Source organism: Cygnus olor, chromosome 1 (genome assembly GCF_009769625.2).
Source record: "Cygnus olor isolate bCygOlo1 chromosome 1, bCygOlo1.pri.v2, whole genome shotgun sequence".
NCBI classification, from domain to species: Eukaryota; Metazoa; Chordata; class Aves; order Anseriformes; family Anatidae; genus Cygnus; species Cygnus olor.
Genome location: NC_049169.1, coordinates 187,241,910 through 187,269,598, shown reverse-complemented (window position 1 = coordinate 187,269,598; position 27,689 = coordinate 187,241,910). Strand labels below are relative to the sequence as shown.

Below are 27,689 nucleotides of genomic sequence, written 5' to 3'. Positions count from 1 at the left end.
ATGCTCTTATAAGCTAACTGACCGATGTTTGTATTGTTGTGGTTTTTTTGTTTATTTTTTATTTTATTTTATTTTATTTTAAATCTGGATTATCTCCCCTTCTCTCTCCTCCCTCCCCCCAGTTAATCAAATTTTAACTAGAGCAATGGATGACCAGTGGATTTTCCTTTGGGCTCATGAAATTCAGCAGAGGAGCTGCAAGAACCTGCAAACAACAGAAATGCCTTTATAGAGAAGGAAACAATCAAATGATGGGCTTCTGGATTCTTGCAGGATCTTGGCAATGATAAAGCTGTTCTATGTCAAATGCTCAGTCAGGAAAAAAATAAATACCCTAAAACTTGCTATCAGAAATGTTATAGAAATAGATCTGAAAACACCTTCTAAAGGAGATCAATGTTATTATTGAGATTCCTATGCTGCAAAAGTTAAGAAGACAGGAAGAAGGCTGAACTGAAATCATCATGAGGTTTTCTTCCTGTATGAGAGAGAAAACACCACTAATGCAGTGATTATGGTCAGTATAATAAACGTACCTGGACCATAAGAAAAGTAAGATCCCAAATCCAAACCTCAGCTTGGATAATGTGAGAACACAGATAAAAGTGAAACCTTGGCACACAGTATTAATGTGGTGAGGGAATGGATGCACCCATTAGAGCCAGAACTTCCACAAGTGAAGTAGTGGTGTTGGATGCTCCTAATTATGAGTGTCCAACTGGAATTATATCAAGTGGACCTGATCTTCAGAAAGTACCACATTCTGAAATTCAAGATTTTTGGAGACTATCCTGCAAGCTGCCTACAAAATTAGGCAATAAAACCATCTCTGACAATCTGTAAACACTGTAGTTACTTCATAACTTGTTGAGGAACAGCAGCAGGGAAGACAGAGATGACAGTAATGTCAGGAGATAAGACTGCAATAGTGGAAAAGGGTAGTCCCTGGCTGTAAAACAGAGATATTGGTGCCAGCCAGGAAACTGTTGAGCTAATGAGGAAGAAACTTAAGCAGAAGCATAAAATCTTCTCTGTGGCAGCCCACACAGTGACTGTAGAATCGCCCTTTCCATTCCTGCCAGCAAAAGCAGTAAGCTCTTCACCTTAGACTTTCCGGCAATTAACAAAATAAAACAAATCAAACCAAAATAAAAGTAGAATGGAACGGAAAGAAATGGAGTGCATGGGTTTATCAGGGGACCCCAGAGGGTTTTGTTTCCCTGGCTAGCACTGTCTGGTACACTGTAAGCACACTGTAAGATGTGATATTTTATCCTGTAACATGGCTGCAAAAGCTTGACATCCTTCCAACCCTCCTGAAACCCTCTTGTCATTTTGATCATTCCTTTTCTCCTGTACTGCTGGTCTGAAGGGATAGCAGAAACATTTCCATCAGATGTAAAATGCAAGTTATGTAGAGAAATTTGTGAAAATATTCTTTAAAAGTCCCAGTATCTCCTGCTTACCATTTTTGCTTTCAGAGTGACTATATTATTTATTATTCAGTATGGCTTCACTCCCTCTTCCCCTTCATTTAGATAACATAACTTACTGTATATGGTCTATCTGACTATTTTTATTTTACCTTTCTGTATGCTCCCTAATATGTATAAAATTGTGTGACATCTCTGTAAGCACTGTGGAAGACCTTTAGCGAACCTCTCTTTGCATTCCTTTTCTCATTGAAAACCGTCCAAGTGGAGCCTACTGGAGCAGCACTGCAAGAGGCAGGTAGCAACACAAGACTTCCATTGAACTTCTTATTTTCTAAAATAAGACAAAAATCTACTTTGTAGCCTGAACTAAAGGATTAATAGAGTTCTATATAACTTTTTCTGCTTGTGCACCCTTATCTTGTGACAAAGACTTGTAAGAAGAGACACAGGCTAAGAAGTTCATACTGAGGTTCTTGTCTTAGCATGAAAACATTTCCTTAGTTCGAAAGGTGCTAAGAATTGGCATTGTTAAATGAAGTTAATGGGAGGTGCAAATGTTCTGCATCCTTTGGAATAACAGGACACAGTTATCCCCTTGGTTGTCTGGTTTTAGATATCTACGGTTGAAGCAGTTTTATACAGTATATCTTGCAGGGTCAGAACTTAAAGAAGGTAAGCCAAAAGGAAGTGGTGGCTGAAGTAAGAGGTAGGATATAGCCTCAGAATAAAAGGGATCAGCGCAGCATATTTTTAGATGCTTGGGAATGAGGCCCAAAAAGAATAAAACTGTGCAATCAAGGACACTGCTTCCCCTTCCAATCACACACACACTCTCTATATTGTATCTAATCACTCACAGTTATGGAGTCATTTCCTTAGGAGTTCTAAGGGAACCACGTTAGGATTCCAAAATGTGTAAGCAACGCATTAATCTTATTCTATAGAAACCTACATCAGAAGTCCATGATCAAAATATTCAACATTTAGAGTATGGTATCATTCTTCCAGTCCCTTCACAGTTTTTCACCTGGTACATTTTCCAAGGATATACATTAGCCTAGAAAATGAAAAGAATATATATTAAGTTGGACCTAAACTGACAGTGAATTCTTGCATGAATTCATAGTCACATTAAGGAATATATTTAGAGACAAGTAGAAGGAATCTTGACTAATTTGTTGTTTCTGAGAAAAGGATTGTAGAAGGAAGAGTGGGTGGCTGAATAAGACCCCACAAAACATTCAGAATTTATGACATAAAGGCAAATGCGTTGAAAAGTGAAGTGAAAACTCAGTGTGTTATCACTGAGTCACACATTGAGAAGTATTTCTGTTGACACGTAACATACAAAATATCAAAAGAATAGAGCATAATGCCAAGAAAGCCCTTACAGAAGCAGCAGAATGTAAGAGGCTTTAAAATCATTATGCATAAAGAGTAAAATCATGTAACATCCACACAATCTGGTACTTATGCTGTCATAAGGACAGTCAGAACCAAAAATACAAAACCATTTAGAAGCAATCGCTTGTGGACGGAAGCAAAGCAACCATATCTTTGTATTTTTTATTAGTATTAATACCCAAAATTCCACCTTGTTTGAAAAAATCAGTACAATTTTAAATGGCTGCCCTCTGAATGTCTGATAATATCAACTAGACATATGCTACAACACAGGCATTTCAATATATATATTATATATATGTACATATATATATAGGGAGACATAATGATTGTTATTTCACTTTTAAAAGTCACTGTGCCCTAGGGCACAATTAACAGGCAATAAATTCCTACATGCTACTGAAGTTTAGAGATTAGTGTTTGCCAGTCAGAGCATGGAAAAACATTTACACCTAATAAAATAAGGCTGATTAGCTGTTTAAATAATAGGAAATGTCAATCAGGGACCACAAAAGGCTACGAACATTAACTCAACCCATCACCAGAAAATTAACATGCGTTTAAAGAAAAGTCAAATACTAAACATCTAAAAGAGCCTTAAGGGTCATCCAAAAGAGAGGGATCTGTACATAAATGATGAAAACAGTGGAAGAAACTCTCACTGGAGCCCGTGCCACTCCAGCCTCTGTAGTTCTCTTCCGTTCAGTTTAGGAAAATGTTTTACATACTAGACAGGAATTCGGTGAGAGTTTGGAGCACAGTCCAGCTAATTAGGACATGTTTTGGCCTTGCCTGGTTGTAGGACTGCAGGTGACATCAAAGGCTATGTCTGAACCACAGGGCAGACGCGCTTGGTGGTGTGCCCTCTACTTCCCTCTCCCAGCTACCCACAGCGACTAGGAGACATACACCTCCCCACCACATGCAGCCCTGCACGTCCTCCCTGGGGAAATGAAGTCACAGAAGGAAGGTTAGATGGCTGTGAAGTCTTGCTTGAACATGAAGTCAGGATGCATGAATTCCCAGATGCAAAAATCGGAGAAGTCCAAGCCCCTCATTTAGATATACTGATAGGAAAATATGATTTAGGAGTGCTCACCTAGAAGACAGGTAATGCAATGGTGGACGATAGCACTGGTGCAATATGCCATTCAAATGGACACATGATTTCTCTGTGCTTTTGTGTTTTGAATCTCTGCCTCTTCCTGAGGAGACACAGAGGGGACAGATGCAGGTCTTCTGTCCAGTGAACAGCCTATTTGGTAGCAGTTAGGATCAAAACCCAGATTCTAGCTGCTGCTAATGTTGGAATTTGTCCACTCAGGTATCTGCTTAGTTCTAAAAAATACTTTCAATACTTTTCAGTTAGTTTTTTAACATCTGGCAGTATTCTCATTCTGTTTTCTCCTATTTTTTTCTCTCTAGCTTTGAATTTCAGAGGGGATGAAGCAATTTCCCAGCACCTATACAGAGACTAAAAAGATATTAATAGCATAGTTTCTGATTGATTTCATGGTTTGGTCTTCTACTGAGCACCTTCAATCTGACAAGCTTAAGCTTTACCACTCAAAATAGAACCTATGCCATGAAAACATTTTTTTTTTTTTTTTTTCCTGGCATGAAACCCCAAATGTAAAATAAGGTACAACAATAGTTACTTTTTGCCTGGTGTATTTGTGTTTGCCATAATTTCACTGATTAAAACCCTCTCCCCAAAGCATTCAGCACTTGTCAAGATGCTATTACCTTACAAGAGCAAGGCAGTTTTGCACAGAGAACAATTCACTGTTCAGCTGAGACATCAGAAAACATGCATTAAAATAATGCATTGCATTAAACATTGAAAAAACAGAATAAATCACCTAATATGGTTTTGAAACCAAACAGGGTTTGGAACTGAAGTCCAAAGGCAGGTAGCATGTGCTGAATTTGTGGAATTTTCTCATACGAATTTCTTGTTGCCCATGGCAGGGCTATAGTCCTTCGACAACAAAGAGAAATGATCTCACATGGTTATGAATAAAAACAGGACCTGCACAGTACTTGTGATATTTGTGCCATATTGTCCACTCTGCAGCAGTGAATGACAACCATGTGCTGCATTAGTAAGAGCATAGCCCATAGACTGAAGAAAGTGTTTTTCCCCTCTGCCAAGCACTTATGAGATAAATCTGAACTACAGTGTCCAGTTTGGGGATCTTCAGTACAAACACACAGACAAGCTAGAGACCAGTACAAGAGGGAACAAAATTTTTAAGGCACAGAAGAACATGGCATAGGAGGAGAGGGTGAGAGAACTGGATTCGCTCAGCTTGGACAACAGAAGGCCAAGAATGGATCTGATCTCTCTCTCTACAACTAATTAATTAGTGGTTACAGAAAACAGATTCTTCTTGGAGAGGCAAGTTGCAGCAACCATGGAAGATCCTATTAGACATAAGAAAAAAAATCTTCCCAATGAGGTGCTCAGGTAGAACAGGCTCCCCATCTTCAGAGATACTCAAGACCATAGGCAACATAGTGTAATTGCAAAGTTGACTCCATTTTGAGTGTGGCAAGGGGTTTAGACCAGATGAGGTCCTTAAGACCCCTTCCAAGCTAAATTATTGTATTATTTACAACATTGTGACAAGGGCACAATTCAGGGAAGAACCTAAGCCACGTGGTGAAATCCACTTTAGTTTCAGTGGTATTTAACCATGTGTTTGAATCAGAAGTAAATACAGCTGCATGACATACAGAGATACACACAGAGATAAAGTTCCTATATATAGCTTCAAAACTTCAGGAAGAGGGGAAGGATGTTCTGTCTAGTCTGCAAGGTTGAAGCCAAGATCATTTTTCATTTCCAAAATTTCTTAAAATATCTTCTGTGATTTGGGATAAATAACTTAATCTCACAATAAATCAGTTGCCGATCTATTAAGTAACAGGATAAATCCATTAATACTTAGATATTTGCAGATCCCACAAATAATACTAAAATGACGTTCGCAAGTGGAATCCAACAGGGCAAAGGATAGGATGCATTTCCTTAAGTTTTTAGTTATCCGTCTTAGTGTAAGACAAAATGTTCCATAAGAGTGCCATTGACAGCAAAGGTAGGGGGATTAGCTCCGGGGTCATGCATCATGTAGACATCTGCAGTTGGTTAGAAGGATCTCACCCAGGAAGATATAATGTAAAACTGCTTCCTATGCCAGAAGCCTTCAGATGCAGCATTAATCAGAATAGAGTTAGAGTTGGAATGAATATATTATATTACATTGATAAAAACACATGATAATCTCTGCATTAAAATATATATATATATATATATATTGCAATCACAAAACTATCTCAGTGATTATCAAGAAATAAACTTGGGCTAAATCTGAATAATGGTTGGGAAAAATACCTTTGGAATTGTCTTAAGACAAATACATTGACTGCTACACATACTGAGGAGATCTTTGCTAGTTCTTTAAACAGCACAAATCCCTTCCAGTCTTAAATTTGCACTGCACTATTAGAATGCCAGGATCACCACAAAAATGAAATGACTTCTTCCATATGCTTAGTAGAGACTGCATCCTTTTTTTATACCTGGCGGTCTGTCTGCCTGCACTTTCCGTCATCCCACCTTGATTATTACTTCTCCAGGTGTTGGGCAGTAAGCAAAACAACATATACGTGAAGCAAGAGTGCACCTCTACCACAAGCTTGAGTTCAATAATGAAAAAAAAAAACTTCTCCAACTACTTTATCTTTGATATAAAGCTATTGAGTTCTCTCTAAAGCAAACGGAATTTACCAACATGTTATCTGCTGCCAAGTCTATTTTCCTAACCATGTTTCTAGAAAGTCCCAGCTCAGCTCTTTCTTCTGATGTCTTCCATTTGACATTCTTCCTGGAATCCCAGTTCCTATTATCCCAACTTAATTTAATCAGCATAAAGATGATGCACACACATTCTACTGCAGTATTGCTTACATTCTTATAAACATGTATCTCTGCCTCTAAATGCATCTTAATCTACACCTAGGGCATTTTAAATCCATGTCACTCACTCAGCTATAACATAGAAAGATTAAAGGTGGTAGGGCTGGTCTACAGACTTTGCCCCTTGACATTTTGCTTATGCTTTGACTGTAAACATGTTGCAGTAGAAAAGATCTTTTCATTCTCTCTATGTACACCACCTCGCACAAGGCAATCATCGTCCAACATCTGATTGCCTGCATATTTTACACTAATACAAATAATTAATAACAATAAACAAAATCTTTGTTGTGTGTCTGTGTAACAGGGAAAACCTGTATGGGAAGGAAATGGCTTACAGTTTAAGAAACCAACAAAATCTACACATATAAGGATAAATCTAGGAGACAAAAATGACAACATTTGTTGTCATTGTTGGCACATCCTAATGACTGGATGCAATTTGAAATCATTAAAAACAAAACTGATTGGGCCTCAGGAAAGTCATAAGGTAGATTTGAGCAAATAAGAGCAGCAAATATATCACATTTTGGGCTGATACAAGGCCGTGGGCAATCCCCTTGGAGTCTGACAAAGTCCACCGAGTGCATGTTTGAAGCGTGCGTGCTTCCTCACGCTGCTGCCTGGTTTCCTCCTTAGGGTGTCTGAGAACAATGAGGCGAAGGGGGTAGAGGCGGCAGGGCAGCCTTCAGCCTGGAGGACAGCTCGAGCCAGAGGCCTGTCAGCATTTCCACTCTTTCACACGCGCCTGAACTTCAGACGGGGATTACATCATTTTGACCACTTTTCTCACATTTAAAAAAAAGTCAAAATTAGTCAAAACAAAAACAGCAACCATGTGTGCTCAGGGATGTGAGCGGAGAAATAAGGATAAACAAATCTGCTGTCTTGCATATCCTACCAGCAGTTCGTCTCAGCATGATCCTTAAAAACAGCAGGGTGCCCAGCCTCAGCTTTTATCAAATAACATTTATAGGGCACCCCACATTCCCTACCAGTGGACCACAAAGAATCAACAGGGAACTAATGGGCCGTCCTTTATTTTTGAAATGCTAGGGTCCAGCTTACTCAAAAAATACTATGATGTGTTTTATTTTGTTTTGTTTTGTTTTATAGCATGGGAAAGAAGGAATGAGAAGTGACCCATAGAGGCTTACATATTAAAAATTAAGGTTTGTATTACATGCATATTTATGAAGAAAATTCATAAAAATTGTGTGACAGCATAAAGACATATACCTTTCAAAATCACAGTTCTGCACCATACTTCTTGGATACATGAGGTTTTCTATAAAGCCAGTTTTAAAGAAATGTCCATTATTGAGTATAGGAAGAGGGATGCAGGCTCTAGTATGTCTAGACAAATGTGTCCAGGGGTGTTGTCCCTAGACAGCAGAGGATATATGGCCTTTAAAGAGGACAAAGATTGGCTTTGCTATAAAAGAACAAGCCACTTCCTGGAGAGGAAGATGCACTGATTTTTTAGGAAAATGCAGACACATTGTGAGCGCCAAGGAACAGTGATCTAGTGAGGAAGGAAGAGGCTGCGATGTGAGGACTAAACATCACCTACCTATAAACTTCGTAATTAAGGCTCACAGCCTGTTATAAATGAGTCTTTCTACAATCTTCACCTAGATGACAAGAAGCAAATGCTTTATTTTATGTCTTTATTGTTTTCCTCTTCTGCTTCTCTCCTGCTTGATGAAAAAGTCTTGTAAAACACACCTGTAATATGGATTTCACTGCTAGTAAGGAGCAAAGCCAAGGCTGAATATGGATTCTAAGAGAAGAAAATGGCTCTGCACTCAGGAAAAGAAAAAGAAAGTAAAAGACTATAGAGATATCCCTGAAGTGGGATTTCCCAACAAAGTGCCATGACTCCATGCTCAGATGCTGATTCCCTCAGTGTTTCAAGGAAAACCTGGCACTGTTACATTCACATAATTTGTACAGAAAACAGGAAATGTTTTCCAAAATTTTAACAACATATTTTGCAAAGTCAGCATCTTACATTTTGCTGCAGGAAAATTCTCAGAAAAACAAGAAAAATATGTGAGACGGAGACAATGGAAAACTGTTTTCTAGCTTTCATATTTCAGTAAGTGAGCACGTAACATCCTCCCCTTGCCTATAAGACAGTTAAATTCTCTAGTGTCTTATTGTGAATAAGCACAGATACAGGTTCAAGGAGTTCTCTTCTGCAATTCCTGCTGTGGCTTTTAACTTCTCAGTAAGCTTACTGAGCTTACTTTCTTTCTCCATCATTTTCCAACTGATGAAAATATTTTAGGAATAGTATGAGGATTGATTCTGTGATATTTTACCTATCTCGTTTCATAGCTTGCAGTTTTAAAATGCCAGGAAAGGTGTGGGGAGAGGGAGTGAGTAGGGGTAAAACAGGCACAAAATCTTCTGAACAGAGAAATAATCCTGAAATCCACTCTTCTCTTTCTTATCTCCTACCATTCACCTCTTATTACATTCATATACACCAGACAGTAATTAATAATAGATAAGTGTATCTAAGAATGAAGGACAAACACATAATTTCATGCTCCTTATCTCTGTAATCTTCATTCAGAGGAATTCTCTTCTTCTTCTGGAATCTGGGGCAACTTCTCTGGAAACCACAGCGATAACAAACTGCAGGGAACTCAGCAAGTTTATCAGTCCCCACAACATATGTGAGTTGTAGCTGAAAGCAGTGCAGATGAAGATATCAACCAACAACAGATTTTTCCATAATATATGTCATTAGACTAAAGAAAGCATAAGCTCGCAGCACATTGGGCATGAAACTAAGGATGAATAACTTCACAAGTCTTTAAGGAAAACTGCCAGAAAAAGGCATGTGGAAATGTGGCATTAAAACAGAATATTAATGTATTGGCTTCTCATTTTCAGACTAGCAAGAAGCTCTCTGGGATTTATTAATGAAATGAACCGGTGATCTCCTCGTAGTGGACGTTTGGGTGTATATCTCTAAGATGCATTGCGATTTTCAGTCTGTCTTCAACAACCACCTAGTGAAAATGCAGGGACACATGTTTTAGGTTGGATCCGAGGACTACTTCAAGGAACAAACTAAACTTTTGGCAGGCAGAGGTAAACATGGGTGATGTAAAATGCTAAAGTACACCTGATGTCTGTAATCTTTTCTTTATTTAAAGGGCAGGCAAATGCTGCTCTGTAGAGCTTTGGAAACGTACTGGATATATTTTGTTTTAAGAATTGTGTGACTAACACTGGAACGGCACAGTTATCGCCTCTGTATGGTATCTGCATGTGAGGCCTGGTCTTTAGTCTTGCATTTATAAAAACGAGTGTGAAATGACAAAGAACATAAGCATACTCAGAAATCTCTCCTGTACTGAGGGAGGGAGAAGTTGAAACATCTTGCCACCCAATCTCAATGCTACTTCTCAGCATATAATGAAAATGAAGCTGTTTCTCTTGGACACAGAGCAGATCCCAATGTCACCTCATGACTTTAAAAAGAAAATTTTGATCTCCCACAGCAAATCAGTATTGCACTGAGAAGCTACAATACTGCACACCTTCTAGGGTAGAGACCTTATTTATGCTCTTTAGACAGAAGAATCCCAGAGGAGAAGGCTCCAGACACTCTTCCTTCCTTTCTTTTTCAAAGGATTTTTTTCATCTTTTCAGGATGGTCAGCATGATATTCTCAAACAGAAGCCAAAACCTGTAGCTTTTACTACAATTAGATTTAGTAGGAAACTAGAGGGAAAATTAAATTTGGAAAAAATAATAATCATAGTTTTAATGTAGATATAGTTGTTCATGAGATCTGGTAGAGATCCAACTTCTGTCTAAAGCAGAGCCCCCAGAATGAGCATTCTGACTCAGTTTTCAAGCAGAATAAGAAGGTAGAACATAGTAGTAGGGCTGAACGGTAAATTTGAAGAAAACATAGAACTGGAAATGTCTAATTTCCAAGATGGCAGAAAAAAAAAATAAAAGCTGAATGGGCAACATTTAATCATCTAGGTAATCAACCTCAAATACTCGAAGAACAAGCACAGCAATCACAAATCTTACAATAAGGACGTTCAATAAATTGTACAAATCTGTTGACTACTGGTACACCTAGGAGCAATATTTTAGAAAGAGAGGGAAAGGGCATTCTAGATAACAATAGAGTCAATAATCTGAACTGCCTTGAAATTGGATGAATCATGATATATTGGAGTTCCTCAGGGAATGGTTTTAGGGCCACTCTTCTATAATATTTCCATAACTGATGGTGCCACAAGAAGTAGAATCTGTTAATTATAGTTAATGGTTGCCCAGAGAGTCTGGAGATCTCAAGCCAGAGGGAAGAACATCAAACCAATCACACACAGATGACATTAGAATAATAGCAATGTAACAGAATAAAATAAGGACATTGTCAAGAGGCTAAGAACAAGAATCTCCATCGCAAACTAGGAGTTACCAATTAAAGATCTCAGGTGAAGAGAAAGTTTGATACTAGCCTATGAAACACCAGTCTGATGCAAATGTGATCCTAAACTGTATAAAGAGAACTGCATAAATGAAACTGAGTAGGCACTGATGTGACCTCATCTGAAGCACTGTACAAAATTCTGATTACTCATTTTCAAGATATGTAAAATTGGACCATGTTCTGGGAAGGGTTACTGGGATTACTAGGGGAACAGACAGCCTAGAGGCTTCATGTCCCCTTCATGGAGGAAGAACCATGCAAGCTAAAAGCCAGCATAGCCACAAGAGCAAATAGGTATAACCTGGCTGTAGAGGATTTCTGCCCAGACGTGAAATTTTTGTAACCAGAGCAATGAGGTTCCAGCACAACTTCCCAGAATAAGAACAGTAAGGGAGGTAAGAAGAGGAACGGGATCAAGTTAACTTAATATGGAAGTTTATTAACATGTTATGAAAATAATTATATAACAAGGCTCTTTGTAACAGCAGTGGACAGGACTCAACGAGCCAAGAGGAGCCCTTGAATCCAAATGTGATCCTATGTCAACCGCCCTTCCCCCTCCCTGTCTCCCTTGAGCCTGTGTATTACTTTGATCTGCCCACTCAGATCCTCCACCACAAAGGTATTCACACAAATTTACTCTCAGAGGAGGATATGACAGTCTCTCATGAAATGTCCACTGTATATTTTTCCCAAACCCTTTCAGGACTGTTTGCCTCTTTGAATAAACGACTTGGGGTTTGTTTTTCCGGTAATCTTTTAAAACTTAAAAAAGTCCTTCCGAAGAAGAAACCACACAAGTTTTCTCAGTTCATTTGCATCTTCTTTGTTCCAGAAATCTAATTCTTCAAAATATTTGCTTTCATTTTTTATTTTATTTTATTCTACCCAGAAGGTCCCTCTGAACCCAGTTCACAATCCTTCTTTACAAAACAGAGCTCTAGATTTCTTTTGGAACTGAAATGGGGAATTTTCCTGGTGGTACTATCTTAATTGGCTCCAATTCCTTTTAGTTTTAGTTCAATATGTTAACTAAAAATACCTCTACAACATTGTAATGCCGTGCTTAAATACCTTAGTGTAAATAAACTTATATTGGCTATCTGCTGCAACATTGCCCATTCAGTAAGTATAGGGCTGCCACTGTTTAAATTCATTGACAGTTTCTGTCACGAGCACTTCCTAATGATGCTATATAAACCGAATGGGAAATCTCAATGTAAAGCAAAGTTTCAGCAGCATATTTTTAGCATCTTTCAACCATAAATCTGAGCATAGGAACATGACTTATGCAATTAGTATAACAAATACAACAACAACAACAACAAAAGTAACTAATTTCATAAAACAGGTAGCTGTAGAGACTCAGAATGAAGAGATGCAATACAAAGAGCAAAAAAATGTTAAGCCCATTGTGCGGAAAACCTGCAGTAAGGAAGTATGAATAAAATCACCCATGGAAAATGTTTAATCATAGTTTCCAGAAAAAAATGAACAAAAATAAAATTCACAGTACATATTTTTCTCCTTAGAAACAACTTATTAACCACTGATACCCTTCAAAAATATAAAAGCTTTGAATTTACTAAAAGCTGTTCCTGAGGAAACACGGTAATTCCTCTGTACAAAACCAGCCTTGCCGTTTTGCTCCCATCTTGACTCAGTGAATCAGTGGGATCACTGCATCTGCGTGAAACCCTCGGAAATTCAAGAAAGCTCCCTGCAAGTGCCAGGCTCGGCGCACAAGCTGCTTACTGTAAGCTACTACTTCTGTTTATGTACATGCAATCAAACCATAGTTTTCCCTCCGAAATGAGTCATCAGATTCAGACCTAAGCTTGGCCAAAATTCAGGAGACTCTAGACCCACTTCTGCTTTTGCTGGCTAAAAGTAGGCACTGTTGGCTCACATCCTGGGGAGTTCAGCACATAATTACCTTTTAGCCTTAACTATTTCTAAGCCAGCCATCATCTATGTGACTAATTATAACATTCTTAAGAAGCACTTTGTGGTTGGATCAGAAACTTTCGTCACTCTGTTGTTTTATTTTTAAAGTGACAGAAGAAGAAGAAGATTGAGAAAATTTTCAGTTTACAGATTCTTATGGTGAAAAGAAATATTATTTTGAGTGATACATATCTTTTTGCTAAAAAATGTCTGTTTTCTGGCAAAATATCGGCTTTTCACTTTGACTGTTGCTGGCTCACGTACTGCTTTCAGCTGTAAGAGGAAATTAGGGTGACTTCTGATTATCTTGATGCTTAATGGTTATGGTTATGACTCAGAGCAGTCTCAGACTCCCCTCTTGCAGCTAGGCATTTTGGCAAACTCTTGGGGGATTTTTTTTTTCCTGCACAGCAGCAGGAATGGGAAGTAATGTTCCATTCAATTCTTTCAGCTGTGACTACTATTAATTATTTTCAAGGCTTCCCTTAGGAAGACACTCTCACAGGAAACGTGCTCTTAGTCTCACCTATATGTGCAGGGCAGTGGGGTTTCTGGGAGGCGGAGGGGGCAGACAAACATATCTTTCTGTGAGGTCTCAGGAGACACTTGGTTTTGGTGCCAAAAAGAGTTTACAGAGCAGTGAGGTCCTGGCTACATGAATACTGGATAGGTTAAACACTGGACTCGGGCTGAAGGCTTAATTTAAGATTAACAGTATCACAAGGAGGTAGCAGGGCTCACTGAAAATAGTTCATTCGGCCATTAATAGAGGCATTTCCCCTGGTACTGCCCTTGTAGCTTCAGCTGTTTCATACCTTGCTTTTCCCCTTTTGACCTTATTTTTTCATAATTCTCATAGCATTGCGGATAAAGGGGAAAACTACTTAAAAAATGCCACAAGCACCTAGCTGCCGGCTAGACTGAGCTGGCAAGCAAGGAGATGGAAGGCAGGGCCAGGGACTTTGGCTCTGGAGCATCCTCTAGCGACTGGCTCTGCCCCTTGCAGCCTCCTCCTGCTTTTTTGGCTCCACATCAGCAGCACAGAAAAAGAGAAGCCTGGATTTCTCCGAGTCTCAACAAGAGACTACTCCAAATAAAGAAGAAGGAGTACAGATGCCAAACCTGGACTTAAAGGAGCATCGACGAGCTACAAAATAAGCCACCACTTCAAGACAACGAGGACCTCTTTCCAAGAACCTAACTTGGCTTAAAAACAGGCAGCCCCTGACTGATCCACCAAAATGGGAACTAAAGACACTTCTAAAGATACACTTTATCTTTTCATTTAAAATTAGTTATGACTTATACATCAAATAAAGAAACAGAGATTGTTGGCATCATTTTCCCACTAGATCCCACAGCACATTAACAAAGTTAACTTTTCATTGAGAGATAACAATGAACTTTTTTGTCATATATTGGACTGCTTGCTGCATGTGAATGATGAGGATGGGTAAGTTTTGACTCAAGAAAATCCTGCAAGCTGTAGAGTTTGCTGGTAAACAAACAGGAAAAAATCATCTGCTTTGGCAATATGTGAGATTCTTTTTTTTTTTTTTTTTTTTCCCCCTGCGACAGTAACTTTTTTTCTAAATACTTTCACCAGCTTCAGGAAAGGGTGGGTTAGAGTCAGGGGTTTCCTGAGCCTTTTCAGAACATGGTTTTAACGTAGCCGTGTGTTCAGAAGAGCCCCTAGAGAGTCTTGTTTTGGAACACTCTGACGCCTACACATTATTATCTTTGCTACGTTTTGCAGTTTTGTGTGAAATTTATTTTTAATCTTTAACAAAACATGCCCCTGTTTATCTTAATTCAGAAAAGGTTTAATAATTTAAAACAAAATAATTTTTAAATAATTAGATTTACAATGAATGACAAAACATAAAAGTATAAAGCAAGTTAACAAGAATGGACTTCTTAAAGATCAAAGAAAATGTGTTTATTTGATTTGATTAAAAACAAATAAAAAGTACTTTCACTTTAACAGGTTATAGCTGGCTGTTGACAGAAACCAGGGAAAGAGTTTCCCAGAACCACAGGATAAAGGTTTTCTGCTGGTAGAGGTTCACGTACTCAGAACAGCTTGCCCACTGATACGTCAAAAGAATTATATTTTGAAAAGAGACAAAGCTGCATCAATATTAAAGGCTATGGATAAAAGGCACGTTTCCTTGGACAACATACTCCTTTTGCTCTTACTAAGTAGGACTGATGGTGTACATAAATGGTTATCTCTATACCTTCCATCCCTTCATACAAAAAAAAAAAAAAAAAAAAAAGCTCTGGGAATGGGAGAGATGGGAGAGGTAAAAATTTAATTTACTGGAGGTGCAGGATATATTAGCTCAAAAACTGCTGTAACATGGCAGTAGAGTTCCCAAGGAAGAGCTGCCTTCCACAGGTCTGGGCAGAAGCTTGGATGTTCCAGCCTTTGTCCAGCTGGCCATGTTGTACCTCTGTCATCACAAGTTTCCAATCCACCTGGAAGGTCTCTTCCCCCGTGCTTTGATGTGACCGTACAGACCTCATGTGAAATGATGCCGTGCTGGGATCCAGGCAGGAAAAAGCTAAGTAATTGAAACAGGAATTTACCTTAAGTCAGACTGTCTAAAACCTAGCTTAATGAGGTTTTACATTTGTTAATACCAATTTAACTGCTAAAAGAGCATTTGAAACAAAGTATGCTTTTTAAAAAAGAATAGGTAATTTTCCCCATTTCTAACAGATAAAACAATTCATGGTCTATATATCTCTTGTAACCTTAGGGAAGTTCCCCAGCTAAACCAAAGAGACCATATTTGACATTCCAAAAATGTTGAGGTAAAAAAACATGCAGAAAAGAATTTAAAACATTCACACATTTCAGACCTTCCCTATGCAAAACGTTGAAAAAAAAAATCGTTCTTAAAAAATAATAATTTTCAGGTTATCTTTAAAAGCAACATGTGAAGTTCACCACCTCAACTTTGCAAAAATAGTAATTTTATAGGAGCGGTAGTTATTTCCACACTAATTTTAGAGTGTCCACAAACACTAAAAGAATGGCGTCTTGAGCAGCATCCCACCTTCCACCCTGTTACCATCAGCCTGGAAGATGGCTTCAGACAGACAGACAGACAGACAGACCTGCAGGCCAGCAACTTGCCCCAGCAGCCTGGCTTCAGCACACGGCGCCTTGTGCGCGCCTGGGGCTGTGCCTGTGGGCTGCCGTCTGCGCTGCGGTGAGCCTGGCTTTGGGGCAGCCTTGAAAACATCTGCAGCACTGAGGACAGCCATACCCGTTGCTTTTGAGTAGCTGAAGCACTCATCGCTCACCACATGCTCTTTTTTTTTCATCAAAGGCTTGGTCAGCCTGACAATCACTCACGTAACTTCTGTTAACTGGCAGCAGAGCCACAGATAGGAATGAGATACTACTACAGCCATCCACCGTTGAGATGCTCACTGTAAGATTCATTAAAAGAAACCTTACTCAAATCTGAAATACTTGATAATTTGATGAGAAAATATGTGCACGATTTGTGTTTATGTCTGGAAGTTTTCCCTAGCGTGAAAGCCTGTCTTTAAAGGAAAACCAGATCTTTCTTGCAATGTACGTTCTTTTATGTTATGCAGCCTCGACTGGATTGCAGTGATGTCAAAAATGTACATGGAGTGACTGTATCCTGTCTGTGTCCTGCAAGAATGACTTTGAAAGTTAAATGTTTCATCTCTAGTCATATCCTGATCAACAAACTCAGTCAATAAATAAATACATTTAGTGACAAACCTAGCTTTTCTGTAAGCTGCAGTTAAACAGGAACTTGATTTGTTTTTTGTATTCACGTCTGTTCTATAATAATGAATCCAGCACCACAATATCTGAGTACCCACTATAAGATCAGAGAAACCTTTGTGGTACCCATTTTCCTAAAATTGATTTAAAAAACCCAAACCTCCATTCCCATTCTTTTGAAGTCTGTGCTTTAAGCCTCAGACCTTAACACAAAGGGCCAGAACTTTGATTGTTTTTTTTTTTTTTTTTTTTTTTTTTTTTTAAGTGGTGATCTTATTTTGCTCAAGAGGAAAACTGAGTTTAAAGGGTTTGTATTTCTGAATAATTATGCAAAGCTGTGTGACATAAAAACATATATAATTTTCTCTTTTTGATATCTTTTTTTTTGTACAAAATTTAATGTTTAATTGTCACAAATTTATGGCACCGCATCAATTTGGCGCAAAACTGTTAAGGGCTTCGGTTAACTACATGTCTCAGAAGAAATACGTAATATAGATAGGCCAGATGCACATCTGGAGCTTTGCAGCAAAAACTGTGGTAAACTTTATGGCTGTTAGGAAGCTTTTTAAACTTCTTAAAGTACAAGCTAACATTAACTGAGTTACCACACTGTTATCCTGGCTGTTAACGCCTACTAACACAGCAGCCTTTATTGAAGTTGTCAAAACCCTTTTGGTGCTGGTGTCTGACAGTGGTCAACTGAGGGCTGCCCGCGGGTGGGCAGCACACCCTGACACCCCTTGTTCACCCTGTGCTGCCCCCCGGGGGTCTCCCCAGACGCCATGAGGCCATGTTTCCCCCTTGCAGCATCACATCAAGCGTTGCTGCCTTGACGCACTCCCTCATGCCACCAGCATTGACAGGGCCGAGGTAACCCAGGAATGGCCATAGAGGGGCAAGGCAGGGTGCACTTGCGCCTCACGGCACCTAAAGGCCTGGCACGGCCGCCCCTCTCATGACCACACCAATGCCTCCCCCTGTAATGGCTGCCCCTGTAATGGCGGCCCTCCCCCAACGGCCGCCATCAACAGCCCCGCCCTCTGCGAGGCCCCGCCTCCCCTCCACAAGCCCCGCCCCCTCCACGAGACCACGCCCCCTTCCACGAGGGGCGGTGGGGGCGGGGCGGAAGTGGCGGGGGGGAGGAGGCGGAAGTGGCCGGGAGCGCGGAGCCAAGATGGTGAGCGGGGCCGCCGGACGGGCGGCCGGGAGCAGCGGTGGCGGCGGGAGCGGGGGGAAGGAGCTGGGGGTGCCGCTGCCGCCGCCTCAGTTCCCTTCCGTGAGGGGATGGAGGGAGGCTGACGGCCTGCCCCAGCCCTTGGGCCGCCCCGCTGGGGGGTGGCGGGGCCGTGCTGAGTCACGGGGGCGGCGCGGCCTTGGTGGGGCCTCGGGGCTGGCTCTGAGGGGTCCCTGCCCTCGTGAGGGGCCCGGGGCTCCGGGGGGGCCTCACAGAGCACAGAGGGAGAATCCCCTCCCTCACCCTGCTGGCCTCGCTGCTGTTGGTGCAGCCCAGGGTACGGGTGGCTTTCTGGGCTGCAATTGCATATTTTTGGCTCATGTCGAGCGTCTCAACAGCCAGCACCCCAAGTCCATATAGATTTATGCATATTATAACAGGTATTTTAAGGGTTTTCTAATAACTATTAGGTTATTGGCTATTATTCGTTGCTCTCTTGCTGAGGCACGTTGAGTGAACAATCTGAAAATCACCTCATTAAAACCAAACAGGTTAGCTTTAAATTGGTGGTGTGGGTTAAGTTGGTTTTACATTGTATATCTGTGGAGGTGTGGTGTTCTCGTTTTCCGCTACATGTTACTGTTTCTCCTGTGTTCTTTCAATGAAGAAATACTAGAATGCTTGAGCACACCCTCTTTATGTGAGCCTTAAACCATTTGTCCATATTCAGTTAGATCTTGCTTGATATTGCCTGTAATGAAATAAATGAATGCTCAGAGCTGTCTGCTCCATCAGCTGAGCATGACCTGCAATCTTCCTTTCCACCCCCACAGCCCAGGGTGGGAACAAAGAAGGGGTAACTGTGAATTTCTGATTTAGCCAGATCCTCAAAACGTTTCATCACTACCTTTGTCTGTCATTAGACTCTCCAAAAGAATTTAGTGGCAGTTTTTTGTAAAGAGACTGTGAAGTCTAGGGTTCGCGTGTGAGTGGTTTGGGAAGCCTTTTAGCAATTTGTTTTATTTATCTGGTCTAAGAGCATATGCAAAAGGAGGCTGATTTTGTTGAAGTAATCCTCGCTTTGTGTTCCAGGATTCCAGAGGAGCTGCTTCTCTGTTGAAAGACAGTATCCCAATTACTGATTTTTCAGCTTCTGGATCATTTGAAGGTCATGATCTTCTGCGCAGAGGGTACACTTTGCTTTTTGTTGTTAAATTCTGACATAGCTGATGTTGAACTTCAGATAAAGGAAGAAAGCACGTATTAAATCTTTCTTTTTTAAAGAAGGTTCTTGGCAGGTGTAGTGCAAATGCCATAGCCTAAAGCCCGTGTGTTTAATCAGATTGTCCTTCAAGCTTAAAGTTTCTGTTGAACACCACTTTGACATCTAGGTAGTATTAATGGATTTCCACCCGTTTGCTCCTTTTTAGAAAAGTGATGTCCGAATGTTAATCGATATGAAATATATCCAAGTTATACATATATACAAGTGTTCTGTAGCAGTGCATGAAGTGGTTAATTTCAGCACTGGTACAAAAATTAAAGTTAATCTATCTAAATCTATATATCTAAGTATGCCTAAAACACACCGTATATTTCAGCTGCAAAAGCTTGGCGACTTCTAAAATCAGATATCTAGCTGGGACATAATTAAACCTATACAGTTTTCATTTATTAATGGATTTCTCTTTCTGAAGGGAGTCAAGGAAGAACAGCTGTTGCTCTATTTTGTTGAACTTAAAACCTAAGGAAAAAAGATGCCTGAAGTTAAACACTTTCTGTCTTCTAACAGTGCTGTAGATAGCTCTTATTTGTTCTTTGCCATTAAGCATTAATTCTTTTTAATAGTTCAAAGTGTACCAGTCCTGTGTCTCTGAGGATTGATGCTTGTATCTGGGGTTAGTTTGGAATACAACTTAAAAATTGGTGTCCTGATTAATTTTTTGAAGTTTAAATTATCCTCGTGTTTCTAGCTTTACAAGTGTGAGAAGTGAGTTGTTGCCCAGCCACCCCCTGGAGTTGTCAGAAAAAAATGTAAGTACAGTGTTACATGTAGTTGTCTTCACACCTAACTACTTACCGATTGAATTAGCAATGTGGTTGGTTGGGCTGCTTTGTGCAGCTGCAAGTAATGAGCAAAGTCTTGCCTTTAACAAAATAAAGGTGTTTAGCAACAGTAACACTTTATTTATGGAAGTAACATTGTTGGCAACTTTGTTTAGGTTTTAACCTCTCACTTCTGACTCCTCAAGTTCGTAGGTGGGCTTCCGAGTTGTGGTTTACTTAGTAAGGTGTAGTCATTTAAAGGTTGTGTATGCTGCCTCTCATTAGGTGGCTGGCACTCCTGTCACATCTGGAAAGCTGATCCTCCTATTTTGTCTTTAGGTTTGCCATACACCTTCGTTTTCAGGCTTTCAGACTGTGAACCCATAAATACTTTTCACTAAATTACTAGATTCCGTGTAGAAATTTTACACATGCAATTTGTTGTAGATGTAATCTTATCAAACTTAGCCATCACTTGCGGGCTGCTTAAGAATGGTCTGTGGATCACAGGTTCAAGTTTTTGTGACCCTCAATGAGTACAGGTTTAAAATAAGACGTTTGTATTTTTTGTTTTCCTTTACAGTAGTGTATTGCGTTAGCACTACAAGCGTGTAGTCAGTATGGCAAAAGCCAGAGCTGAGGATGGATTACCCAGGCTTCAGAAACATTGAGTAGAAGTTTCTTTTGTATACTTGAGTAGTCACGAGACAGCACTTTTTCATTAAAAAAAAATACTCCACTGGGTAGAGAAGCACGTTTTCTTCATATTATTGATCAGTTTTTGAGCAATTGGTAAAATTGAGCTTTTCTTTGTTTTTTTCAGAGTCGTACAGAGTATATATGATGCTGTCTTCCTATATGATCAGAAAACAAATAGTTCAAGTGATTTTATGTAGAGTCTTTAATAGCTAAAACCAACATAAATTGTGGCTTTCCACTTTGTGATCTTACTTTAGCCCAGACTTAGCTTTCCAATTTCTGTGCTTGTAATATTGTAGCAAAGTAATGCTCAACTCCACCACTTGGTGGAGTTACATGTCCTGATTGTTAAAAATAACAAAATTGCCACTTTTGATTTATAGTCAAATCCAGCAAAACTCAATTTTAGTTCTATAAAACAGATGTTAGTGCATCACTACCCTCCATGTGCATTTCAGATGTATGTGATGGTATCCCTGAATTTTTACATGTAAATGTCATTTAAGTAGATGTTCATTTAAGTAAATGTTTATTTAAGTAGAATCTCGCAAATCTGTTCTGTAGTTGTACTTGAAAATAGCTCTTTCTGAAAAAAAACATGTTGTTTGTGATAGTTCCAGTTAAATCAAGACAAAACAAACTTTGCCACACTGAGAAATATTCAAGGACTCCATGCACCTCTAAAGCTGCAGATGGAACTCAGAGCAGTGAAACAGGTAGGTGTTCTTATCTAACCGATATAACTTAAAAATATTGGGGGAATTTTTATCTGGGAGGATGTCTTTCTGCCTTGAAATACAACCACTTTGTTTCCAAAAAGAGATTCTCATGGAACTGCTTTTATTTAAAAACAACTTGTGCAGTTAATAATGTCCAGATTGGTCAATATGCTAAAGGCTTTCAGCTGCAGTTTTTTTTGGTTGTGTGGTGAAGTGGTAAGCACTCTAGGTTTTCTGTGGACGAGCTTCCTGTAAGCCTTCAGAGAAAAGCAGGAGGAATTGAGTATTAATTCTAAAATTAATACTTCCCTGTGTGGAACAGGAGGCCTTCATAAGAAGGAATCTCTGCATCTGTAGAGAAAGGAGACCTTAAGGGTTTGAAGCAGGTAGTGATGTGGGAGTGGATACAGAGGTTATGTAAAAACTGAAGCAGAAAATTTGTCCTTATTATTGTTCTGCAGCTGTTCTTGTAAGATCGGGGAGGTCTACTGAGAGCTAAGTTCAAAGGTTTTAACTTTTTAATTGGGAAGCTGAGGCTGCCTCCTCTTCCTTCTTATCCTCCTTAGTGGAGGGTGGGTGACTTTGTCCCTTAGGATACACAGAAAGCTCAGTGGTCTTAGTGAACTTCTTGTTGGGGCTTGTTGAGGGTAGCAAGCTGTTAGTTGTCTCTCCAAGTGAGTGGGAGCAATTTTATACTTCCTTTCTGCGGATCAGTTGCTACTGAACCACAGTGAGTGATACTAAACTTGGTAGAAATTTCTTGTCCTGAAGATGCAAAAGGCAAACAGAATGTGAGAAAACATCCCTTGATCTCAACATTGCCCTCTTGTGAGGAAACATCTTTTTCTTACTGATGTTAGCATGTGGTAGAAAGTGAGGCAGGTGAGGACAAAGATCCTCTTAAGTGTCTCCAAAATGCATTTCTGGGGGTGGTGGGGTGCAAATTGGAGATTAGAAGATTGTTCACTGCTGGCTTTTGTGTATCATGTTAGATATATAAGCTCCCTTTTGGTTTAATTTCACCTTTCACCTAAAATTTAAGGGAATAAATAGTATGTGCATTTGAACTTTGGACAATTGTACTACTAGTTATTATGAAAATCTTGACACTGTGTGTGTAAAGAGATAGTTACGCGATACTTCTGTTTGTAAAATACATTCATGGTATAACTGAGGTCTCTTTATTAGTTGTACTACTAGTAGTGAATGTAATTGTGAGGACAGATATGCCATTCTTGGAATACTTAGTCTGAATATTGTACAAAACCACTGGATTTTGTTGTTGTAATCCTGTAGGTGAAGGGCACAGAAAATAGGCTTGAAAGTAACTGGGAGTGGACTTAAAGCTTAAAAACTGTAGGGGATCTGAGAAATAGATTTAGTTTAATTGTAACGAGGATTATGCTTAGCTATAAAAATTAGCATAGCTCTTTCATATATGTTTCTGACTTGTCAGAGATAGGAAACTTAGAATGTAGTTTCCAAACATTGCAAGGTCAGTCTCCAAAACTGACTTCAGGGTGTAGATGTGTTGCAGGGACTTGCCAGCTATGTGGGAGCAGATCAGGGAAGGGGACAAAGCCAACTTTTTTTTTGACTGCTGCACTTTTTTTTAGCTGCACTGCAGTGAAACCTGCAAATCTAGTGAAAGGCTGTTCTCAAAACAGTGATAAAAAACAGAGGATGGTGGTGTTGGGTAGGTTTTGATATTGTTGTGTGCCAGTAGTTCTTATTCCATCATTGTGCTCAAAGGAGGAGGTGACTGTCTGTCTCTTTTCTCAGCCAATTCAGACAGAAATCCAAAAATCTCCATTTCAGTTTTGCAAAAACTTTAACTCTTGTTGTCTTTTTACAGGCCCAGCGTCTCCCCTTTCTTCACAGCTCAAACATGGCAGTGGATACTCTGAGGGGAAATGATGAATGCATTGGCTTTGAGGATATTCTTAATGGTAAATACATTGTTTTAATGTTATAGAAACATTTAAAGGTAAAATTTGGGAACTGAAGTTCTTTGCCTCTAGGGTATAAGAACTTTTAAACATGCAAAATGCAAATAAAAACTGAATTCCTAAAGGTAAAGAAGCACCAGGGGAAGGAGGAATATATGTGGTTCAGCTGCTAGTTGTGTGGAAATTACTCTGAAATACTGAATAAATCTGTTTGCTTCTGGGCTGGGTTTCTTAAGGAGCAGAAGACTGTGTACTATAATGTGTAGCTTACATTTTATGCATGGTTCTCCAGAAATTTTTGAACCAGTTACACAAATTTTGACAGGCAGAGGCTATAAAGATGTTTTTATAAGTTCTATTATTAGAAAGAAAGGCGGAAGGAGATACTGAAATAATGCACCATGGATAAGGGAGTCTTCCCACCACTGCATATTAATTCAACAGCTAACAGCTGTGTGATGGGCTACTGACTGACAGACAGTATGTGTGAAATAGAATAAACCTGGAAAAATAGTTAAAAGGGGGAAAAAATGACTTTCTGACTTCTGTCTAGCCAGCTGTTAGGGACATAGGAGGAAGCAGAGGGTGTTTTGAGGTAGGATTGGAGAATGGAAAAAGACAGGGATATGGGAAACTGGGAATAATGGAGGAGCAAGTGGGAATCTAGAGACATGAGGTAAATCTGGTGTTATTTTCTGGGGTGAATTTACAGGGAGCAAGGGAAGGAATCTCAGGTGATTGTGGTTCAGGGGGTGAAGCGATAACCAAACTCCTATAAATTGCTTGATGTTTGCCATAGCTTGTAACAAGCTGTTGCATGTTTATAGAGTGCTACGGAGTGAGTGGTTAGTTAAAATCCTTTACAGTAAGGCTATATTTATCATATGGAGCTATATTGGGTAATTTTGGTGTCTCTGGACGAACATCAAAAAGACATTAATATACCTTAGTTACGGGGGGAACAAAAATAAAGTACACCTGCAAAGAGAGGTATCTTTCTTCCAAGGTGTGTTTGAAATCTTTTTTTGGCTTTGGTTTTCATACGGAAATGAAATTCATACTGGCAGTAATTGGCATGTCTTGTGTCATCTGCATGTTCCCTGCTAACCTTTGAATATAGTGGCTGATATGAACCATACTTTATAGAGTGGAGATCTCAAAGATACTTAAGGGCATATAATTTTTGTGAAAAAAGGCAGTTAATTGGAGAAGAGAAACCACAACTATGTCCCAACTAGCAGAAGGGCTGGGGTGTGAGCTCCTATTGTGCTAGACCCCAGAGAAGCTGCATTGAAAAGATGTATGGCACTTACGGGAAGAGCTTTGGTCAGAGTTGCTTTTTATTAGACACAAAGCTCAGCCTGGAGATGGAGGCTATAGGAGATAGTGCTTACGTAATAATGTTTGGTTTTACTTGGATTGTTCTCTCCCCTACCCCTTCACAAAACACTCGTACCAGTGTTGCACTGAAGGTGCATTGCTTATCTGATTATTGCTTTGGACAGAGGCTTATGAGTTAGACAGACCTGCACTACATGGTACTGTCAAGAATCAGTCAAATAACTTTTGCGCTAAGCATTAAAATGGGAAAAAAAAATGAATATGGTTATCTTTGTAGTTCCTGTTGGTCTTTGTGGCAAAGTAAAAGCCTAATGCTGTTTACTTTTTTTTCAGATCCTTCCCAGAGTGAGGTTATGGGAGAGCCACACATGATGATGGAATACAAGCTTGGTTTATTGTAACAAAATGTACTCCTCAAACATTTTGTGCATGTCTTTATACTGCAGATCTAAATACACAATTACTAAATTGACACTCAGTGTTAAGCAGTCATACAGGTATCATTTGCCTTCCTTGATGAAGAGGCACATTAAATGTTTAAAGTCTATAAATTGTTCTGTGCTTGTTGTCAATTATATAAATGTCCTGTAACTAAGTAGTTTAAATAATGTCTCTTTGTACACTGCTCAGGACAATAGCTTCTTAACTATGGAAATCCTATCTATGTATACACGAAACCCAGAAATACCCATGCATTTTAAAACTGATTATTGTAGGTAAATGCACTTAATGGATGTTCTTGCAGAAGAACTTTTTAAGGGGGGAAAAAAAGGTGTTTTCCATTGAGTAACTCTGTTCGTGAAAAACTTCCATACACTTTTTTAAAGTATTGAATAAAGGTTTGCTATAAATACTGTTGCGTTCCAAAATATAATTACTCGTAAATCAAAAATCTCTTTTACAGACTACAGATTTTACAGACCAGGATTTTAAATATTCATCTTTTCCAGATTTTACTGTATTGCTTGTGATGGTATCTGACACTATACTGACTGTATATATATGACACTGGTGACTCCCTACCCTTCTCTTTTAATGGAGGAAAAAAGTCTGTGGTTCAAAAGGACCAATCTCTTGTCATCTACAGGGAGCTTGAAACAATATGTGTAAGGCAGGAACTATGTTTATCCAGCAGCTTTTGATTATTCCTAGGTAGAATATTAAGTGCACTTAGTGTCCTGTTGTAGATAATTTTAGCAGAAATGTTGCTATAAACCTCCTTTCACAATCCCAAAATCTCAACCATCTCTTGTACTTTTCAGTATGCTTAAAGCTGCCACAAATTCCCTACCCGTGTGCACCAAAGCCTCTAGCTCCCCCCCCCTTGTAAATTTTGCAGTGCTTTTTTGTGTATTGATTGCAAAACAAGTTAAAAACTGAGATGACACAAGGTACTTTACTGGCTGTCTTATTTGTTTTATATATATTCATTTAAAGGTGAAACTTTAAAATTGCCTCTTGAGAGTTGGATAGATTAGAGGCTTTTGCTATGAAATACAAATTAAGACTTCTTTTGTATTTTTTGCCTCAGTGAGGTTAAACAATAAGACTAATAAATTTGACATGAAAGCATAGACCTACTCACTATCTTATGTTGCTGTTCTTTCAGTGAGCTGGTATACTTCATTGATGATTGGGATTGGCTGCTAATTTGTAAGTGGCTTAAGTTTGGCTTAAGTTTCTTGGCAGTTATGTATAAAGCAAGAGTAAGCTGTTGTAAAGCAAACTGGGTCAGGGGTTAGGCCAGAAAGGCTACGAGATTACCTAGACAGGTCTGGGATGACTTAAGATACTGTAGGAGGATTTTTCAGGTCTGCCTTCCTACCGGCAGTGTTCCAGGAATGGGTGTGCAAGAAACAGTTGGCCCACAGTTGTTCAATGACTGCTACTTTGTAAACTCCCTGCCTCTGCGTATGTAGCTAGTCACCCTTTCCTAGTGAGGGTTGGGAGATGGATGCTGTTGCACCTGAGCAAAACTACATAAGACAAATGATTTAGTAGAGTCTCTCATTAGTGAAAGCACAGTGGACATGTTAGGAGGCCTGACTTAATTTCTAGGTGGCTTTGTTCAAGGTTTAGTATGCTTTATCTTTGGTGAGACCAAGCCATAGTCAGAGCAAGGAAGCTGCATTGTTCATCGTGTCTGTAAGGAAGCTGCTTTTAAGGGTTAGCCAGGCTGGAAAGCAAATGGTATATTTAAGAGGCACATCAAGAATTTATGTGGTATGCTGTTAACAAAGTCATGGGAGTCAAACAGGACTGAGGCAAAGTGCTTTCAAGACAAAAACGAAGGGCTGCACTTGCTAAGTGTTGCAATGGAATGATGTGAGGGCTGGTCATCCTGGCCCAGCCCCTTCTCCTTATTTCACACAGGTTTCACTGTGTAAGGCAGGCGCTGAAGGAGCAACCCACAGCCCGTGGCCTGAGCAGAGGCATGCTAAGCAAGGTGTGCAGGCAGCTGGGTCTTGTGCTGGACCCAAGGTGGGCCATGGGATGGAGGTGCTTCTGAGCACGCAGGTGTAATGTGCAGCTCTGAAGCACCCCCATGCTGAGTTCTTGCTGACTTCTTGCGTGCAGCAATGTTGTCCCTGCACTGCAGTTCCCCACCTCCTGTTGGTGCTGATGTTCTGGGCAGCAGCCTTGCCTCTCCCCCAGCACCGAAGGAAAGCAGAAGCGCATCTTCCTGCACTGCTGTTTGTTTGTTATCACTGCAAAAATAGATGACACCATAGTGCTGCTG

General features: G+C 39.7%; 1 protein-coding gene across 3 annotated transcripts; it reads left to right on the top strand.

The window, feature by feature from the left end:
- Positions 1-679: 679 nt before the first annotated feature.
- On the top strand, positions 680-25,800 carry LOC121063470 (proteasome maturation protein). Of its 3 annotated transcripts, none has more exons than XM_040543903.1 (9): positions 680-689; positions 4,595-4,603; positions 14,349-14,354; positions 18,176-18,198; positions 19,288-19,385; positions 20,169-20,229; positions 21,555-21,656; positions 23,515-23,608; positions 25,283-25,800. In XM_040543903.1, the coding sequence occupies exons 4-9, from the start codon at positions 18,196-18,198 to the stop codon at positions 25,348-25,350; spliced, it is 426 nt and encodes a 141-aa protein (XP_040399837.1). In that variant the 5' UTR covers positions 680-689; positions 4,595-4,603; positions 14,349-14,354; positions 18,176-18,195; the 3' UTR covers positions 25,351-25,800. The 3 variants fall into 3 exon arrangements, with proteins under 3 accessions (XP_040399837.1, XP_040399835.1, XP_040399836.1); XM_040543901.1 differs by having other exon boundaries at positions 686-689; positions 18,157-18,198; XM_040543902.1 differs by lacking the exons at positions 680-689; positions 4,595-4,603; positions 14,349-14,354 and having other exon boundaries at positions 18,141-18,198.
- The last annotated feature ends 1,889 nt before the right edge of the window (positions 25,801-27,689 follow it).